Source organism: Pithys albifrons, chromosome 6 (genome assembly GCF_047495875.1).
Source record: "Pithys albifrons albifrons isolate INPA30051 chromosome 6, PitAlb_v1, whole genome shotgun sequence".
Taxonomy (NCBI): Eukaryota; Metazoa; Chordata; class Aves; order Passeriformes; family Thamnophilidae; genus Pithys; species Pithys albifrons.
In genome coordinates this window covers 57766379-57786361 of record NC_092463.1, presented here as the reverse complement: position 1 = coordinate 57786361, position 19983 = coordinate 57766379, and the positions used below count along the sequence as shown (strand labels likewise).

At 45.9% G+C, this 19983-nt stretch overlaps 3 protein-coding genes across 6 annotated transcripts in view; 2 read left to right on the top strand and 1 right to left on the bottom strand.

Annotated features, from left to right (window-relative positions):
* The first annotated feature begins 2326 nt into the window (after nt 1-2326).
* Nucleotides 2327-10254, top strand: PRRG4 (proline rich and Gla domain 4). Its single transcript, XM_071559524.1, has 6 exons — nt 2327-2609; nt 3378-3492; nt 6483-6646; nt 7838-7886; nt 8592-8727; nt 9538-10254. The coding sequence occupies exons 2-6, from the start codon at nt 3387-3389 to the stop codon at nt 9764-9766; spliced, it is 684 nt and encodes a 227-aa protein (XP_071415625.1). The 5' UTR covers nt 2327-2609; nt 3378-3386; the 3' UTR covers nt 9767-10254.
* Nucleotides 10255-11725: 1471 nt separating this feature from the next.
* On the bottom strand, nt 11726-19632 carry LOC139673423 (protein-lysine 6-oxidase-like). 4 transcript variants are annotated; one of them, XM_071559054.1, is made up of 3 exons: nt 18935-19632; nt 17799-17916; nt 11726-11894 (listed from the first exon to the last, which is right to left on the bottom strand). In XM_071559054.1, exons 1-3 carry the CDS (start codon nt 19234-19236, stop codon nt 11865-11867), a joined length of 450 nt encoding a protein of 149 aa, XP_071415155.1. In that variant the 5' UTR covers nt 19237-19632; the 3' UTR covers nt 11726-11864. The 4 variants fall into 4 exon arrangements, 3 of the variants coding, with proteins under 3 accessions (XP_071415155.1, XP_071415156.1, XP_071415157.1); XR_011698109.1 differs by lacking the exon at nt 11726-11894 and adding an exon at nt 16983-17572; XM_071559055.1 differs by lacking the exon at nt 11726-11894 and adding an exon at nt 16983-17174.
* QSER1 (glutamine and serine rich 1) overlaps nt 18940-19983 on the top strand; it is a 44689-nt gene continuing 43645 nt past the window's right edge. The window contains exon 1 of the mRNA XM_071559047.1: nt 18940-19435. Within this exon, the coding sequence (XP_071415148.1) occupies nt 19323-19435 (113 nt within the window). The 5' untranslated portion in view covers nt 18940-19322. The remainder of the gene's footprint in view (nt 19436-19983) is intronic.

The following is a 19983-nucleotide window of genomic DNA, read 5'->3' as shown; positions in this document are numbered from 1 at the left end:
CAAAAATTCAGGTCTAGTTCAGAGCCAGAGGTGGCTCCTACCTGGGGAATAACAGAATAAATGCACAGCTGGTGGGTGGGCAGGGATAAACCTCACTGAGCCTTTCTTTGTTGTTGTGTCTCAGTAAGGATGTGTAGTGATGGCATAACACCAGAAGGCTTTCCCTCATGGGTACAAGGAACTAGAGGACTCATGCACACTTGTTACAGTGCTTGCTGTTACAAGCTTCTCACTCATTTTACTGTAGAGACAAACATAAAAACATGTTGCAGAGTTTTCACACGTCCATTTACCTGTTATAGTCACCCTTAGTGAGGATTTCACTGACAGTCCTCAAGATCACGGAAAACACAGGCTGAGCTTCAGAGACACACACAGGAGAGAATTACAGTCTTTTTCCAAAGCAAACATTACTCTGGTGTATTTTGCAGTGTCTAACAACTTAATATTTTCTTGTTACATCTCAATAATAATTTATATTGCTTATGTTTTCTGTGGCATGGTTTGGAAAAGCCTGCACCACACCTGCACAAGCGCCCATGCACACACAGACAGAAGACACAAATTTTCTGCTAAACCTACACAGTCAAAAACATGTGAGCAACCCTTGATGAGTGCTAAAGCTCTGAGGGCCTCTCCCACCAGAGTTCTACAGCATCACTCCTTCATCTTCAGAGCACGGAGTTCAGGTGGGGCTGATCCATCTCTCAGTACACACCTGGAGCTTTTTCCTCTAGTACAGGCAGGGCTGGGCCCAGGGGTCAGATGCACATCCACTCCCCAGACAGCATACAAAAGCAATTCCAAAATCTTTTCCTCTTCCTATTAATAACAATATACAATAGTGGCATAACACAATGGAGATTTACCTGCTGCTTGTACAACAGAGGTTCCTCATACAAAATTGTTATGACACATAGAATGTTCCCACCTATGCATGCAGGCGTTTTACTTACACCTAAATGCACCACAGAGTTCTTGTGCATTCACGCCCTTGCACTTGTAGCTGTCAGCAGCTATTTTGCTGGTTGACACCACCCTCACTGAGACAGTCAGGTAGGAATTTGGGGTGAGGGCTGAGCAGAGGGGCATGGGAGGACGCTGTAAAGTCCTTTACAAAGTAATGGTAGTTTCTCGTGTTTTCCAATGTGTAGCAACAAAGTATTCTTGTCTCCTTAGCATTAACTAGGTAATAAATAATCTATATTGCTCTTTTCTTATAAAATATTATCTTAGTTCTCCACTTGTTATAAGGACATACATAATGATACTACAGAATTGTCTGCTGAGAACTCCACCAGCTAAAAAGCGTAAGAACCATCCAGGTTTTAAGTTACATATTCATCAAGTACCTCTTAACTGCAGCGTGTTGATGTCATAAAGTAAATATTTAACTACAGTCATCATTCCTCCAAACAGTTCTCCTTATTTCACACATCAGAAGTTTCTGGTTTTCTCTAGGGAATATCTGATCACTTCCACTAGTGTTACCCAATACTCTCTCATTCTACTCTTTCCTGCTTCTGTATATACAAGTCACTCCACCACTTAAATAAAGAATACAATCCAGAGTCACTGCCGGAGACACGCCGGCACAGACACAAATCACAGCCAGTCCCTGGATTTCCTGGTAGCAAAATCATTCCATTCATGTGGCTCGAGAGTTTCTTCGGAGTGGAGCTTTAAACCCAACCCAGCCTATCCCAAAATTTTTCAGATATTTAAGGTTCCCAGCACACATTATTAAACAAATTCTTACAGCAAATGTGAAGTACTTAACTGCTTCTCTCTGGTCCTTTGGAGAAGCCAAAACAGCCACAGATCCGTGTGCTCTACCTGGGCTCCGGGCTGCGCTGCTCCTCTGCACTGGGAGAGGGAGCCGAGGGAGTCCCAGGGGCAGGTGTGCGGTGCTGCAGAACAGCTTCCCGCATTTCGGGGAACCACCTCAGCCACTCTCTAGCCTTTAAGGCTAAGATTTACCCTCACTGATTAAAAAAACCCTAACAATCACACCAAAAGTTATTTGCACGTGTGTAAACCCCGTGATTAGCTGCCGGGCTAGGAAAGCTTTGTGTTGACAAGCTTCTCTGGGTGCTGCTGGGTAAGTAGTTCGTCGTGGATAGCTGCCTCGCCCGGCTGGGGAAGGCACACCCTGCCCGGCCCCTGATCCGCGCCCCGCCTGCCATCGCCCCCAGCGCTTGGCTCGGGGTGGGGAGAGCAAGGGCAAAGCAGCTCGTCAGCATCGCCATCAGCCCAGAGAACAAAAGCTCAGGTTTAACAGTGAAAAGGGTTCGCAGACGGCGAAAGGACCTGCTGTGTTCTCCGCAGGGCGGGAGCTGAGGAGGCAGACAGGTGTTTGCAAACAAAGCCCGCGCTGGCGGCCGAGATGGACCGGCAGCACCACGGCCCCGGCTGCCGCTCCGGTACCCCTTTCCCCAGGCTACAGGGGCGTTCCTTCCGCCAGCCCCATCCCGTACTGGGCAGTGCGGGCGGGGGCGGCCCAGGTGCAGCCCCGTGACTGAGCCGCGCCCCTTCCAGGAAGCGGCGCCGCCGGAGTAGCCTCTGGAGACGCTACCCCTCCAGCCGCTGCGCTCCGGTCGCCGGGGCAGGTAAGGGTGGGGAAGGCCAGGGCGGGGGGCACTGCGGGGCACGCGGTCCCGCTCCGCGCCGCGGGACGGGGGAGCCTCTCGGGGTCGCCTCCGCCTTCCCCAGAGCCACCCGGGCCGGGGCGGCCCCGCAGCGCGGGCAGCGAAGGGAGGGCGGGCCGGGGAGCGCCCGGCGGTGCCCCCGTGCCTCGCCTCGGTGCCTCCTGCGCGTCTCCGCCTCGAGCGGCCGTCCTGTGGTTCTCTGCGCCGGGTGTCTCTGTGAAGAGTTACGGGTTTATTTCATTCCTAACTTCTACAGCCGTCCTAGGAGGGAGAGCGCAGGGAGCGAGGAAGTTGACAATGGCTTTCCCCTGACAAAGTGGAGTTTGCACCTGTTCCCGTAGGGAAGCTTTTATAACCTCCTCCGGCAGCAAAGGCGTAACTCTGCAGTTTCGGACCGCACCTGGGGCACATTGTGGGGGATCTTTCCCCGTTAATTCGCCTGCGAACGAGGCTGCCCTGCCGCTCTGTTTAGCCGGGAGAGGAGGGCAGGAGGCGGCGAGAGCGGCCCCAGTGGCATGTGCGGATGTTACACAACGAGACCTCTGCAAGAGACAGGCAGGACCAGTTCAGTTCGGCGCCCTTCTTCTAGGCACCCATTACCCTCAGCTGCGTGTAGGTGCTTGCGCTAGATGACTTCATTTATTAGGATTCATTCAGAGTTCATCACTGACACTTCAGAAGATTGCGTTGTCATTATTTTTTAAACTCACGTTAGTTTCTGTCTGACAGATCCTGGCCATGTTTGCGTTTCTGGTAGTGCTGTGTCAACTGCATGTGATGCTGTTCGCGTTTCCTCACTGCCCAGGGAGATTAAATAACTTGAAGCAACCTGAATGGGAAGATGGTAACTTAGTTTTAACATGACTTTATCCTTTCCAGAATTGTATCTAAGTTTGCTTTGTTGTTTGTTGGGGGGTTTTTTTTGTTTGTTTTTTTACTTTATTTAAAAAATTAAGCTGTTTTAGGATATTCAGTTTTAGGATATTCAAATATCTTTTGCTGAAATGGTTGGTAATTGACTTGGTGTCAATATTATTTATCAAATCCAGTAATAAGTGCCAATTGGGACAACTGAGCTTTCTCTTAAGTTTTCAGGTTTGTTGTCATTGATTTAACCAGAATCCTTTGGGTAACATTAACATTCAAAAAAGCTTTTAACTTGTATTAAGACAGTATTGATTTGGTAGTATTTGAGCACACCACAGTTTTATGTGTCTCTCTGAAAGGGCTTTGTGTTTGAAAGGGTTGTTTTCTGAAATTGCTGTTTTTCCTCAATACCCTGTCCCTTTACAACCCCTGGAAAGAAGTGCAGTGCTGCTGTTGCAGTTGCTCAGTTTGGAGGGACAGAAGCGAAGAGAAGCTGATGCAAAAACAAATGAAGTTCCCCAGAAGGACTCAAGCACCATGATGCTAAACCATGTGATGCTTACCATTTTAACATCAGGGCTTCAAAATGGAATTTGTAACTTAGCTGCCCAGTCTTCTTAGGCAATAAGGAGTGCTGAAACCTTAAGATGGACTTCAAAAAGTCATCACATTGAGCAGAAGGCTCCTTCAGGGGAATATGTGGAGTAGAAAACACGGCTAGCAGAAAAATGCTTGAGACAGATTATTTGTTAAAATCCATATTGCTCTGGGCATAAAATGTCAGGCTGCCTCTTTCCTGTAAGTTTACAGCACAGAACCCTCTCCTGAAAACAGGCCCAGACCACTCCTCCTTCAGAGAAGGAGCTGGACAGAGAAAGACCCAACTCTTTATCCAGTAATTTAAGCAAGTAGAACAGTTGCCAAATATATGAGGATTGAGAGGTTCCCCATTCAGCATTTTCTGCACATCTTTTACCGGCAGAGTTACTTTACTGAGCACATGGTGTGGGTGCATTTTTAATTAAATCCTGGGCACCCTAAAACTGCATGGACTGTTTTCCCAAACCAAGGACTGCAGAACTGCATTCGGGTCCCTCACTTAGGAGAGAATTCAAATCCATCTGTTTCACTCTCCAAATACTGTTTTGATTAAACACAAAGGTTTAAAACCAGGTTGCAAGGAAATTGGAGATAGAGATAAGTGTATTTTGACTATATGACAAAGGGGGGAAGTGCAGAGAAATGGATAAAAAAATACTGAAAAGAGAATTGGGGTCCTAGACTTGCCTATGTATTCCATTTAGTTAAAATGCATCAAGTTAATTCAGAAGTATAGCTAATACTACTTGCATGGGAAGGAATGAAAGGCTGCTGAGAAAAACTGAACATCCCTGTTGCAGAAGACTGAAGTTATTTTCGTGATTTGCACTGAACCAAGACTATTGATATGTTTTTTCCATGTAGTTATTTTCCCCTCTCTACTTGTGGTTTTGGGGTTGTTCTGCTTTTGGTTTGGTTTTTGCTAAGTCCTTCTTTTTAGGTATAGTATAAATATTTTAAGCTCTGTTAGAATAACAGATTTCCCTTCCTACACAAATGGGATGTGCACATGTGGCTCCTTCAATACATACTATTAATAGTATGTAAATTATATAAAATCAGTATCTTAAAATGCTGTAATATTCCTTTTATATATTATAATATTAAAGACAAAAACAATGGATATGTAAGTTACTCTGCAGTTTTCTCAGTTTTCAGAGAGCAAACCATTTTGAGATACCATTGCAAGATCCAACAGTAACAGTTAGGGTAAGAATTCCTGAACGATGGGATAATCCACCCAAACAGCCTAACAAGAACACAAAGCTAATTTGAAGCTGAGTAACTCAATACTGAATCTCATCTCCTTTTTTAGTTGTCTGGCTTGGTATGTAACAATGCTGTTTCTGCATTACACTTGCAAAAATAATCCTCCAGTCACTTTGCTCAACCAAATAGTCTGAATTTCTTGGATGCACATTACGCTTCCACTGAAAACCAAGACAGAAAACTAGTTTTGACCTATAAAGTTTCTTTTTTTCCTTAAGAAACTGTAGCAAGAGCAGGCTAAAACTTGACTATGAAAAATGCCTGGTGAGGAAATACATTCCTGTATTCCAAAGCCTTCTACAATTTCACTCACTGTTCTGGAATCTCACCTCACAACTTACTCCATGAGGCCTCATGAAGCCTGTAACATGCACAAAAGAAGAATTAAGTGTCCTCAGAAATGCCTGTTGTCAGTAAAACTTGCATCATGGACTAATTTAAAACAAATAAACTTAGCAATATGGCAACCATTACATTAAAACTCAATGCCATGATTGTGAAGTGAACAAATGTAACCTGACTCTGCTGCCATGATTTGAAAAACAAACTCCATAAACAAAATTTGGTACTCACAGGTACCCAAATATTGACAAATGTATACTGAGGATTCTTTAAAGGAAGAGTTGTTTGGGTTTTCTCCTTCCCAAGCCCAGCACCTCCCCTTGCCTCCTCCCTCCAGTAGGGCAGTGTCTTGCTTGGTTTGATCTGACTGAATTTCTGCCCTATGTCACTATAACTTTGCTCTTAAGAGCTCCAGTAAAAACCAATGCCCACATCTCAGAAGGGATAACACTGAAACTTGACCAACAGCTCTCAGGACAATCCAATTCTCTTGGCCAGTATAAGGAATAGCTGAAATGTTTTATGAAAAAGGAAAAAAACACTTATTTTTACATTACATAGTTAGAAAATACAGCAGTGAAGAAGACATTTATGAGGAGACCTTGACATTTCTTTTTCTTGTATGTAGCTGAGAGATACTTGGGGAAGAAGTGATCTCAGTGTGTTCCTTTAGGATCTTAATCAATCTTTAAAAATACCCAATTTAGCTTTCCTAACTTGTTTTAAATCGTGATTTTATTTTACTTTTTTAATTAGTATTTACATCTGAACAAGAGGCCAATTTATTCATTGGGCGACATCTTCTGAACAACAGATTTGATTTTGAAGCATTCACACCGGATAACCTGGAAAGAGAATGCTATGAAGAACTCTGCAATTACGAAGAAGCAAGAGAAGTCTTTGAAGACCCCGATAAAACGGTAGCGGTTCAGACTGAATTTAAGATCCTGAGGGAGGTTATTGACTGAATCATTATTGTACACAAATCCTGTAGCCCCTCTGACACAGCACTTAGAGGTGCTTGCCTCTTGTGCTCTTCAAGTAGATGCCCCAGTTAGATGGGGTTGTTGCTCTAGATACACAGTGAATGCACTTCAATATGTACTGTTATCTTGAAGACTTTAGATAAGGGCTCCAGTTCTGCAAATGAACACAAATGAAGCTTCAGAAGTCCCACTTGTACATAGTCCTATATGTTCAGACTTTTTTTTTAGTAACTTCTCAGCATCCGGTTTAAATGTTTCACATGCTCTCTGTATTAATTGGCTGATCCCACCCTTGTGTCATCCCACAGAAGTGTTTTGGAAGAGGCCAGTATGGAGCAAATCTGCGGCTCAGCTACTGCTGAGTATTCCTACAGTATCATCTTCTAAATCTCTATCTATATGTAGCTGAGGAGAAACCTGGTATAAAAAAGAGGAAAACATAAACTCTTCAGCCCAATAAGGGAATGTGAGGATTGTCTGAAGACTGGCCCTTGCCACACACAGCAAGAATCCCTCTGTGATTCTCGGTGTGCTCTGCACTAAGTGCAGAAAGAGCAAGAAATACACTTCTGGTTTGACTCTGGAAATGTCAGTTTGCCATTAGCTAGCATATTCCTAAGGAAAAGGTGCAAGTGTCAAACTGGAATCTTGATGGAGACTTGCTGGGTAGCAAAAGTGGAAATTATAGCTAAACACATTCCCTGCCTGATGGTCACGCAACGTAAAAGTTTTTCTCTTAAATGAATCCCATTATTTTTCTTAGCTCATATGAATTCAAATACTGTTCATGATTTCAGATTATTAAGAAGTTTGCCTCATAAATTCTCTTTTGTAGGGATTTACAAATATTAACTGTAAGGATCTTTTTAGTGTCAGAATATATGCTAACTTATACTGTAATCATGCAGAAACACGATGTAATATTGGACAGTTCAAAACACTTCTTCTCTTTCACCAAAAAGCAAATTTGAATGTCTAGAAAAAATATTGTGGGATGAGCAAGTAAAAATCCTTCCGCCGGAGTTGCTTCTGTTTACGCCATTGTTAAATTTTGCCTAAAGTACCATTTTAAAGTCAATAGGCCTGTCACTTATAAATCTGATTGGTTTTGGGGTTTTCTTATAGATGGATTTCTGGAAAGACTATTCAACTAAAGGCCCTAAAATAAAAATCGGTAAGTCATCTTATTTGTTTCTTATATTGCAATGTTTTCTGTTTGTTATAACAGTATGTTCTTAATACACGTTAGCAACATCAGAACTGATGTTTTTACTGAAGATCACTGTGAATTGTGCAAGTATGTTTCATTATCTGATACAACAAAATACACTCACTGAAGTATCTTAGAATGGGATCCTTAAGTCTGTAGGTAAAACCAGTATAATTTTCTTGGCCATTTCTTTATTACACAGTTGGTAAACTTTGCAATAATTCTGTGGCTGCTTTCTGTGGTTTTATTTTGTTTGTTCTCCCCCCTCACCCCCCCAGTTTCTTTATTTACCAGTAATATAACTGTCTGAATTAGGCTCAGCATAGTGTGATGCCAGATATTTAATAAAAAACTGGTCAGTATGATTTGAGGAAAAATCTACAGCCCTATCAAGGTCAAAAGTACACAAAGTAATACTTGGAAGGCATTAGAAGACTGACATCTCAACAGTTCTATGTACAGAAAAGGGAATATCTACTCCCTTTTGCTTTAATCTGGCTGCGAATGGTGGTCCTGGGTTGTGTTCACAGATACTGTGGCTGTTCACAGTACGCTACACATTTGGGAAGGAACAGCCTTACAGCACAGCAAAAGCAGCACTTTACAGTGTAAACTGCATATTGTGTAGATGCAAATACATAATGAAAATAACCAATGTTTTCTCTTCAGGTGATGAGACACTACAAAAGATCAATGTCACAGGACTTCTCATCAGCCTGGTTGCTGCTGGAGTACTGTTGGTTATAATTGCCCTGGTTATCTTCTACTGCTGCAAAAGTAGATGCAAATCAAGGCAACCACCAGGGTAAGGAATTTCACTGCTTAAAAAAAAAACAAAACAGAAAAACAAAACAAAACCCAAACAAAACGAACAAAATCACAAACACACATCAAAACAGACTCTTGCTTAAAAGTGGAATTTAAAAATCCCTCAGGGCTGGTCTAACTGTATTCTCAGAGAATCTAATGTGAGTTCTAGTTTGTACTTGCCTGGAAGCAAAGTTAGGTGAGCACTAGAAGTAGTTATGCTGAAGTTAATAACACAAAAACATAAAACACCACTTGCACACCCAGACCTTTGGGTTTGTGTTTTGTGTGTGTGTTCTTAGTTCCAAAACATTCTTGGGCATTCTTGGTTCTTGGGCATGTGTTCTTGGTTCCAAAACAGTCTTACTAAAAAGATGGAATCATTTTACTGGATTGGGGCCTGCAGTGGAAAGTCTCACATGTTCTGTGCACTCTTTAAGGTAGGCTGTGTGCTCTTCATGGCGTGGTCAACCTCAGTGTGAAATGAAGTACTTTGGAGGAAATGCTTCTTTACCAGTTCTCTAGTCCTGCTTGTTCCTTTATCCTAAACTTGAGAGGAACATAAGAGGATTCCGTGTTTTCTCTTCCTTATAAATTTCACATTACTGAGCTATTCTTACTCTGTGGTTTGTAGAGAGTATTTGGCTTCTGGCCTTTATGATCATGGAAAGCATGTTTCTCTCTGTTGTAGGTTTATGGTGGGGAGATTCTTGGGTGGGTTTAGTTTTTGTTTATTTTATGATTAACTTTTTATTCTTTCTTCCCATTACAAAAAATTGCCACTTAATGTGCTGTTACCTTTGTTCAGGTACTTGGATTACGCAAGAAGCAGAAGACATAGTTCAACTAACATCTTCAGAAGACATGAAGAATTTTCTTTAAACCCACTTCCTCTCAGAACTGATGACTCAGGACTCCCCACCTATGAGCAAGCAATTACTTCAGACAGACAACATAACGTGCCCCCACCCCCTTACCCGGGGCCCCCACGAGGGGCTTGGGTGTTCAGAAAGTCTATGTCACTGCCTGCCCCCTAAAAGCAAACCTCCCTCTGGGCTGTGGGGCATCACTGAAGGATATCATACTTTTGAAAAAGTGTGTGCTACCTTGCATATTGCAAGATGACTTACAAGAATGTGAAAGATGTTTAGGACAACCAGGAAGAAGTGAAGTTCCCATTTGGGAAAAGAGGTCGCCTGTTGCAAAGGCCACGGGACTATTGTTTGCACCAAGTCACTGTGCTAAAAGAGGAGGGAATGCATAAAGAGCAAGTCTGGTACTGCTGCCCTCTTCCATATGCACTTGGAGTCATCCCATCAAACTATTGATGGTTCATTCATAGTTTCATCTTTCTTCTTCAGAAGAACAGTATTTTAATTGCTCTCACTGACACTAACCATTTCTTGTGATTTAGTCCTTTAAACCACCCTAAGAAGTGTCCTTTGTTGTTTGATATATTCACTTGTTGTGTGAAAATTATCTCATGACTTGATCTTTCAAATATAGATCTCTATATATAGTCCTGCTTCTGGATTCCACTGGTTTGTTTCAGACATTGCTGGTAACATGACTTAATTTGTTGTATTTTTGTGATTGTAATTTTGGATCAAGACAAACCATTAATTACATGGCACACTACCAATTCAGACAAAGTATACTTGTATCAAATGATTTTGATGTTCAACAGTAAATACCAGGTCAGAGAGAATGAAGTAAAGTACTGTGGGTCAGGGGATGTTAAGCAAAGAGCCAGAGATTTGTCCCTTGTTGAAAAACTACCCAGGTTTCACAGCTCATGTTTAATCATAGAATCTATTGGGTTGGAAAAGACCTCCGAGATCATCAAGTCCAACCCTTGGTCCAACTCCAGCCCCTTTACCAGATCATGGCACTCAGTGCCACGGCCAATCTCAGTTTAAAAACCTCCAGGGATGGGGAATTCACCCCCTCTCTGGGCAGCCCATTCCAATGCCTGATTACTCTCTGTAGAAAGAATTCTTTTCTGATCTCCAACTTCAATTTCCCCTGGCAGAGCTTGAGCCTGTGCCCCCTTGTCCTATTGCTGAGTGCCTGGGAGAAGAGACAACCCCCACCTGGCTAGAACTTCCCTTCAGGTAGTTCTAGACAGTGCTGAGGTCACCTCTGAGCCTCCTCTTCTCCAGACTAAACACCCCCAGCTCCCTCAGCCTCTCCCCACAGCACTTGTGCTCCAGTCCCTTCTCCAGCCTCGTTGCTCTTCTCTGGACCCGCTCCAGCACCTCAGTAGGTTTCCTGAACTGAGGGGCCCAGATAGGGCTCTGAACAATCTATGCCAGTTGATGTCCCTGCCCAGGGCAGGGGGTTGGAACTAGATGGCCTTTAAAGGTCCCTTCCAACGGAAGTCTTGCTATGACTCTACATGCCATATAGCATCTATCAGCAGAGGGAAAGGGCCATGGGTTGTTTTCTTTGACACTGGCAATTTCTACTCTGGACAGAAGCTTTCTGCTCACTGCTCCAGATCACTTAAAGCATCTGAGGTTCTGAACCATGAACTGCAGCCACTGAAGACCAAGTCTTCAAGACAAAGAAGCCAACTTAACTAGGGGTTGTACCCTTCCTTCCACCTTCCTAGACTGTTGTCAGGCCTTTGCTAAGAAGACTGAACAAACAGTGTGGCTGTAAAACTCCACTTTCCCAGGGTTAGTGAAGTGAGCAGGATCCCTCCAGTGGGGACCAGAACAGGCCCGCAAAAGCAAGGCACGAAGCAGGAGCTCTTGTTTGGTAACTGTGATTTCAGCGTGAAGTGGGAGGTACACATGGTGCAATGAGAATGAACTTCTGGAGAGGCAGGAGGGATAGATGAGGGCAACTGGACAGAGCAAATACTGGAGCACAGTGAATTACATTAAATTAAGCCACTCTTGATTTGTCCTCTGGAAAGTAATAGTGAGATTATGCTTTTTCTCCCAACCACAGAAGATGCACTGAGCTGCAGAAGCCGGTTTAGACTCCCCACAGAACACCAGAATCTCCTCCTGTATTTGAACATCCAACAATGCTTTTTAATCAGACAACTGAAATGATAATTGAAATGCAGCTGCTGGGATAGATGCTTCATTCTCCTTGAAAGTCTTGACAAAACAGTTCCTTCTTTCACTTCTGCTTCCTTCCATAGCACCCTGACTGACAAAACACAGAAACAAAAGGGACCATCAGATGCAGGTATTTTGCTGCCTACACTCTGGGAACCTCCAGAAGCTCACACTTTAAAGGGAGCAGTTAGAGTTCAAAGCATCAGGAAAAATATTTCAGTGTAGAAGCTGGTACAGTTAAACATAAGTTTTGAAATGGCCCTGTAACAGGCCTTAAATTTCTGATGCAGTGCCTGCTTCATTTAGGAAATAAGAAACACCTGTGATAGCTCCAGTAGTTCAAGCAGCTTCAGTTTAATTTCTCAAAGATCAGCAACTACTAAGCACCACATACATAAACATCCAGTATTCATAGTGAAATATTCAGCAGGGATATGATTCAAAGGAAAATATCTAGTAAGAGTTAAAATAAAATACGCTATGTTAAAACTATGGGTTTGTTCAAGAGCAAAGGTTTTCTTTAAGTTTTCTTTTTCTGTGTGTGACTGCACATTTCTCCTACTCGCCTTACACCAGTTCTGGTGCTTCTAGATCCCTTCATAAATCAGTCAGCAAAAACATAGAGAGCTTTCTCAAGAGTGGGTGAGATGAGACAACACAAGTGCCAGTGTGTGAACCACAGGACCAGAAAGAGGATTGGGAATGTGAAGGAAAGAAGGCCTTCCAACTCATTGCTGCAGTGACCTTTCTACCAGCTCAGTCATCTCTTGCCATGTCAGAAGTAGCCTAATTTCACAGACCAACTTAAGAGAATGAATTCTGAAGATTTTGCTTCATTTGTTTGTATATATCCTTAAGTTATCAAATAAGTTATCAAACAACTCAAAGCAGAGTAATACAAGTTAAGAAATGCAAAGAAAGAGTATTTGCTGTAAGGCTCCAAGACTGAGTTGTATTCTTTGACAGGCAGCACTTTCTTCCCTATTTACACATTCCTTAATGCCTAGCTTTATGTTTAAAGAGGCCAAGTGCCAAATTAAATGCAAAATCTAATCTGTTAAGCAACTGCAATTTTCTGCTTTGGTCAGAATCACAATTACAACAACAAACAGCACAGTCAGTGATTAATAACAGACCTAACCAAGGCTCGTGTTATTGCTGCCTATCTGATGTGCTTACCCATTCCTGCTCATGGAGATCCCACAGCCTGGCAGCACAGACAGAGCCTGCACAAGGGGCTGCATCCACGGTCTGTAAGCAGATGTCTACTGACCATCAGTGGCCAGCTGAGACAGGCACTCAGAAGTTTCATTTTGTGCACTTTTCAGCAATTTTTAATACACCAGAACCAGCTCAGATTTGGCCTGAACTTCTTCAAACTTCATCTGATTAGACACATTCGAGTTATTTGAATGTTTTATCTCTGAAACGTTAAGTTTTCAAAACAGAATCTCCTCAAGTCTCCAAAACACTCCTTCCAAACAATTGGGAAGATTCATTCTCTCAGCACAAGGCTAGTTGTTAAGCTTATTTCTAGAGCTTTTGTTGACAAATGATTAGCCACTGAAAGCTAACCACTAAGATGTTTATGTATGTTACCAAACTAGTTATGATACTGAAAGTTTCAAAATAAAGTACTATTATGAAGTGAAACACAATCCTTTTTGTCCACTTTCAACAACCAAGCTGTAATCTCACACTTGCACCATTAACTGCATGCTCTGTCTTTGACTACATTTCCATCAACAACAGCTGAGCCAGAAGTGCATCTGACTATTCTTCCATGATTCTTTTCAGCCCACCAAAAATTGCCCTGAAGAATACTAAGAATTTTGCTGCAAAACCCAGTTTACAGATTTATCTGAAAGCTTCTTAAAGCAAGAAAAAAATACATTTGGTATTTAAACACAAAAGAAGACCCCGAACAAGACCAAAACCATGCATCAGCTGTTATGGAAAGGCAAAGGACAGGAGCAATGCTCTCCATGAAGAAGGGCACATGGGAACAGAGTGACACTGGGAAAACCCACGGTACCAGTAAGGCTGGAACAATGCCATGTAGCCTTCTACCTGGCCAGCCTTGTACATCCTGTCCTTCAGTGGTGCAGGAGACACTCCTGAAGGACAGGATGGCATCCAGAAAGACCTGGACAAGCCAGAGAGGTGGCCCATGGGAATCTCATGAGGTTTAACAAGACCAAGTGCTGGTGTTGCACCTGGGCTGGAGCAACTCCTGGTATCAACACAGGCTGGGGGATGAACAGACCAAGAATAGCCCCAGACTTGGGGATGCTGAGGGGTGAGAGGCTGGACATGACCCAGCCTTGTGCACTCACAGCCCAGAAAGCCAAACACACCCTGGGCTGCAGCCAGAGCAGGGTGGGCAGCAGGGCAAGGAGGGGATTCTGCCCCTCTGCTCTGCCCTGGTGAGACCCCACCTGGAGCACTGCCCCCAGCTCTGGGCTCCCCAGCACAGGAAGGACATGGGGCAGGTCCAGAGGAGGCCCCCAAAGTGATCAGATGGATGAAACACCTCTGGTATGAGGAAAGGCTGAGAGAATTGGGATTGTTCAGCCCGGAGAAGAGAAGGCTTTGGGGTGACCTAATTGCAGCCTCCCAGCACCTGAAAGGAGCTACAAGAAAAGTGGAGAGAAACTTTTTTCAAGGCTCTGGAGTGACAGGACAAGGGATGAGGGGTGATGGCCCCTGATAAGGCTTGAGGGGTTGAGGAAGATGCCTCAGGCCCTGGAGGGGTGCTCCAGCAGAGAACAAAAAGCTTTCAAACTGATGAGATTAACAAAGGCTGGAGTGTTAAGAAATAGCACAGCCCCCCTTTGAGATATCTTCTATAACTGCTAAAAGGAGCCACCTCCCCTAGGGCATCTGTATCACCCCACCAAAAGTGTGGCTTCATATTAGAAGTCAGAAACCCTTCCAACCTGTGGGCTGCCTGTTAGTTGACAGTGTTGGGAACATAAGGCTCTGATTGTCTAGAAGTGCTTATTGCTAATATTTCTCCCTGGCTTAAGTGTGGACCTCATAGGGGAGTCAAAAATCTTTCCAGCCTGTGTTCTGTCCTAGTTGGGCAGGCAGTGCTGGGTTCATAAAGCTTTGATTACTCCAAGGACGCTTATAGCTAATAACTTTTATTAATACACTTAAGACTAGAAATCTTTGCATTTCTGTCTCCCTCCGCCCTTTCACGTGACAAGGGGGAATAGCTTTAAACTGAGAGTAGGTTTATATTGGATATTAGGAGAAAGTTCTTTGCTGTAAGGGTGGTAAGGCACTGGAACAGGTTGCCCAGAGAAGCTGTGGCCTGGTGTGAAACCCCATACCAGGAACTGTTCAGGGCCAGGCTGGGTGGGGATGTGAGCAACCTGCCTGAGTGGAATGTGTCCCTACCCATGGCAGTGGGGTTGGAACTGGGTCATCTTTAAAGTTCCTTCCAACTCAAACCATTCTATGATTCAATGACACAATATAGGTTTAAAAGGAAAAGGGGCTCTTCTGTGCGGCGTGGAGGGAAAGCGAGAAGGGTTTCCCTGCTATCCCCTTTGTTCCATGGGGCAGAGGAGGGAGGGAGAGACTGCACACTACACTGCTCAGCCTGAGCCAGCTCCCATTTCATGCCAAGGCAAGCTGAGTCAGCTCAGCAAAACTACAGAAAAATGACCTCTGGCAAAAAAACGGTAAACGTGTTTTTGGCAATGGGGTGAATTCGTTGCTCACCTTGTGGCCAGAGCTCCTCACTAGGAGAAAAGGAAAGGAGGGAGAGTAAAGCCTCCTCTTTGGGTGTCAGCAAGCAGCTGAGGCAGCCCAGCCCTGCTGCCACACCACAGCTGGAGTGGAGGCAGCAGCACATGCTACAGCTTTGGAGACCATTCCTCGGACCTAGGGCAGATGATTCCTATTGAAGTGCTACCTTAAGTACTTAAATTTGGCTCCTAACCATCACATGACATTTTTGACTCTATGAAAGATTTATTTTTTTCCAAATGGAGACTGTTCATTTAGAGAAAAAAAAGAGCAACAGCTCCAGGCTGGTATGCTGCACACACTGTTACCAGGCTTCAATTTAAGATTTTTGTCTTAAATAGAGTGAAAAATTGTATTAGCTTATGTTTCACCAAAATATATTTACTATATTAAATTCTTGACTTGAGAAAGAAGCACATACAATATTGTTACTGGCTTTAGGCACTCAGTTATGAACTCCAGTTCAGAAGGCAACTAAGCCCACCAAAGCTCAGTTCCATACAGCAAGTAACACCTGCATTTGAAACAAAAGCATTCCTTATTAAGATAAGAATCAAAGTATTTTCAATATTCAGAATTATTAACATGTCTAATATTACTTCTAAATACACATTTTAATATGTATACTTTAATCTACACATTAAAATAACACATGTAATTAACAGGACCTCTCAAAGGAATTTTTCTATCACTCAACAGGTCTTTCAGAAAAGTGTTTTTGAGTATCCTGGATACCAGAGTACTGCAAAAGCACTTACTCTAAGCAGGGTCTTTCACTGTCTTAAAGAACAGTGTTACAAAGTATCATTTGGTTACAAAAAGATATCACTTGGTTACAAAATATCATTCGGTTACAAGAAGATAAAACGCACAAACTTCGAGGAAGATTTCCTAGACAGAGGATGGCAACAAGCAGCAGAGATCCATTTAATGACAAAACTGTGGAAGTCTCATTGTCTGATCTCACGACAAACGGATTTATCTGATCTACAGGAAGAACCAACCACTGGATAAACTGACTTTATTTGATGGTTATGGACATTTGCAATTAAGGTTTTCAGTCTGCTCCACCTCCATTAAAACCGTGCAAAAGGAATTAAACTTCACAATTTCTGTTTCGCTCAACTTCACTATTTGATTACCAGCAAAAATATCTACTCCAGCAATGTTCAGGGAAACATTGTGCCTGTGGAATACTGACAACGAGTTCACCCAGTGATCTAAATGATTTGTGTATCCTGCCTGTAAATCTGGACTGGTGCTTGTTGTTTATGATTTCTCACGTAACATGATTTTACAGCCATGCACACAACCCCACTTTCTCTTTAGAGAGATCCCACAATAAAAATACACGACATTATGGTACTCTAAAGTTCATGTTGCCATTACTTGAGGAAAAAAAAAGTCAAACAAGACAGTAGCAGTTTTACAGTTTATTAACACATCGTTTCAAAACTGGAGCAAGAAACTCCACAGCAATAGACTCACTCCAGATAAACAAACATTGCAGCATTTTGTATCACTTAGGTCCACATATCACCGTCCTGTCAGGTCCACTTGAGGAAAACAATGCACTCTAAGTATAACAATATAATGGAGATTAGTGGAGATCCTGCAGAGAAACAAAAATCTGCAGGTCCTTCCCCGCTGGAAATGGTACTTTCAATATTATCAGCAGCCTAAACGCTTCACCATTAGCATACAACTGGAGTAATTTTCTGTCATCAAGCCTCGTTCATATGTAAAACAGCAACCCTTCTGTTTCCCAGGGAAAGGCCTCCCACCCCCCACATACGCTCCCTCCAGCTGCAAGCAATACAGGTGCTAACTTATGCAAACACAAGGAAAACTCACTCTGCTGGTTTCTGGCTTTGGTGCGCTGCTGCTTCTCCCTCCACCCCTCTGCTCTGGCCTCTGGGTGACTTCTCTCCTCAGTGCTGATGACTTTCACACTTACCTTTCTCTCCTCATCCAAGGCTGTGCTTCTTCCTGTAGTTTTCTTCACTGCTTCTTGAAACCAGGCATGAGAAAAGCAGAATCTCAGCTCTTCCTCCTGATGTCTCTTACCTTTGTGCTTTCTCATTTAATATTGATCACTCCACCTTTTCATTCCAATGTTGAGATTTTTTTTGTAACTTCTGTTTTAGCATCTAATCTGATTTCACTATAGAATTAATTTCACTCTATGGTTCAACATTGCCTGGAGTGCTACAAACAGAATCTTCAAAAGACTTACTTGCTCATTAGCATACACCTTCCTGTTCTGAGCAATGCCTTCAGGTGCAGTCACCCTCTTTTCCAGACCACATTCCTTATCTTTCCCTCTGACGCACATTCCTCCTGCTCCTCTCGGCCTGCAGGGAAAGCAAGACACCACAGCTCATTCACCATCCCCCTGCCCAACACCGATGTCCCCTTTCCTCCTGCCCTGTTCTGTGCAGCTGGTGCCCATTTCCCTCATGCTTTGTTTAAACAAGCACACAGCAAAAGATGTAGGAATTTACTGTCTGCAAACCAGGTGGCTTAGACTGCTCCAAACAAAAATAAACTGCTTTAGCCAGTCCTCGCTAAAGCAGGTCTCTAGAACCTCTCTGACGCTTTACTATTTAAATTTAGACTGCTCTAACTAAAATAAATAAAGAATAAATAGATATCCTTTCTGTTCTCTTTCTAGTTGACTTTCGGCCTATACAAGAAAGCTGGAGAGTGACTTTTCACAAGGACATGTAGTGATAGAACAAGAGAGAAAGGATTCAAACTGTAAATGGGTTTAGATATTAAGAAGGGACTCTTTGCTGTGAGGGTGGTGAGGCACTGGAACAGGTTGGCCAGACAAGCTGTGGCTGCCCCATCCCTAAAGTGTTCAAGGCCAGGCTGGATGGGGTTTGGGACAACCTGGCCCAGGGGAAGGTGTTGGAATTGGATGACTTTTAGGGTTCCTTCCAACCCAAACCGTTGTGTGACTTAATGACACAACTCTACCCAGGCTCCGGGCCTGCAGTGACTTACTGCTGGGAGAGTGCCTGAGTCTTTTGAAAGCTCCACCACAGAGACAGATAAAAGGCGGTGCCGGGCGGAGGGTGCTCAGGGCCGTGCCGGGGGCCGGGCAGGCCGCGCCCCGGGCCGCGGTGACCCGGTGCGGCCGCCGGGCTCCATCTTGGCGGCGCTGGCCCCGGAGCCCGCGGCTGGCGGTGTTTCCCTCCGCGGGAACAACATGGCCCCGCCCCGGCTGCTCCAACAAAGCGCCAGCGCTTCGCTTCGCTCCGCCGAGGCACCGGCCTCCCCACCCCGCCCGTCCCCGCCTTCAGCCCCCCACCCCGCCCCGGTGGCGGCTGCCGCCCCCCGCCACGCTCCGCTCCTGCCGCCGCTTACCCCGGGCCGCGGCCCACAGACCTCCGGCTCCTCCTCCCGCTGCTGGTGCCGCTCCGCTCCCCCCGCCGGCGCTGCTGGCGGCGGCCCCGCCGGCCCCTCGGCCGCGGCCTCCCTGCCCCCGGACACGGAGCCCGTGCGCCCCAGTGCGCTGCCGGGGGAGGAGCGTTCCGAGAACGCGCAGCCCGACATGGGGCCGACAGCCGCGCAGCTCCCGCCGCCGCCCGCGGCTCCGCCCGCCGCCCGCCGCTGAGCGGAGCGGAGCGCAGGGGCCGCCCGGGGCCGCGGCGCTGCCCGCCCCGCATGAGGCCCCGCTCCCCCCCGCGCCGCTCGGTCCCCGCCGCCGCCCTCCTGCGCGCAGGGCCCCCGCGGAGCCGCCGCGGCCCCGAGGATGGACAGGAACTACCCCGCGACCCCCGGCTTCGCCGAGCCCCTGGCCCCGGGCGCCGCGCCGCCCGCCGCCTCCTGGGCCTACGAGCGCGGCGCCGGCAACCTCAAGCCCAGGTGAGGAGGGTCCGCCGAGGGGGAAGGCCGGGGCCTGGCCGAGGGCGGCCGAGGGGCCCCGCCCGCGGGGCAGAGCGGGGCAGTGCAGGGCGGGGGGCGAGCGGGGCCCGGGGACGGCCGGGCCGGCGGGCGGGGGAGGCCGCGTCCCGGCGGGGGCGGCGGCGCTGTCCCCTCGCTGTCCCTGCGCGGTCCCCCCGCTGTCCCGAGTCTCTCCTCCTCGCGGTCCCCCCGCTGTCCCGGATCTCTCCCTCCTGCGGTCCCACCGCTGTCCCCCCGCTGTCCCGGGTCTCTCCGCCCCGCGGTCCCCTCCGCTGTCTCGGGTCTCTCGCCCCCGCTGTCCCTGCGCGGTCCCCCCGCTGTCCCGGGTCCCCCCGCCCCGCGGGCTCGCGTCGGGCTCAGCGCGGGTTCAAGAGTTCACGCGTCCCTGCGCGGCGCCCGGAGAGAGCGGGACGCGGGCACCGGCGCTGCCCGCCCGAACAAAGCTGCCCGCGGGGGCTCCGCGCCGCGCAGCATCCTCGGCCCGGGCAGCGCCGCCGGGTACGGGCAGC

Bases quoted from the DNA above. Each gene is read 5' to 3' on its own strand.
- PRRG4 (XM_071559524.1), top strand. From the start codon at position 3,387: ATGTTTGCGTTTCTGGTAGTGCTGTGTCAACTGCATGTGATGCTGTTC. The intron at 7,887-8,591 runs GTAAGTCATCTT...TTTTCTCTTCAG, and splicing joins AGGCCCTAAAATAAAAATCG to GTGATGAGACACTACAAAAG. The intron at 8,728-9,537 runs GTAAGGAATTTC...ACCTTTGTTCAG, and splicing joins AAATCAAGGCAACCACCAGG to GTACTTGGATTACGCAAGAA.
- LOC139673423 (XM_071559054.1), bottom strand. From the start codon at position 19,236: ATGCGGGGCGGGCAGCGCCGCGGCCCCGGGCGGCCCCTGCGCTCCGCT. The intron at 17,917-18,934 runs GTAAGCGGCGGC...CTTTCCCTGCAG, and splicing joins TCTGTGGGCCGCGGCCCGGG to GCCGAGAGGAGCAGGAGGAA. The intron at 11,895-17,798 runs GTAAGTCTTTTG...GTGTTTTGTCAG, and splicing joins AGGTGTATGCTAATGAGCAA to TCAGGGTGCTATGGAAGGAA.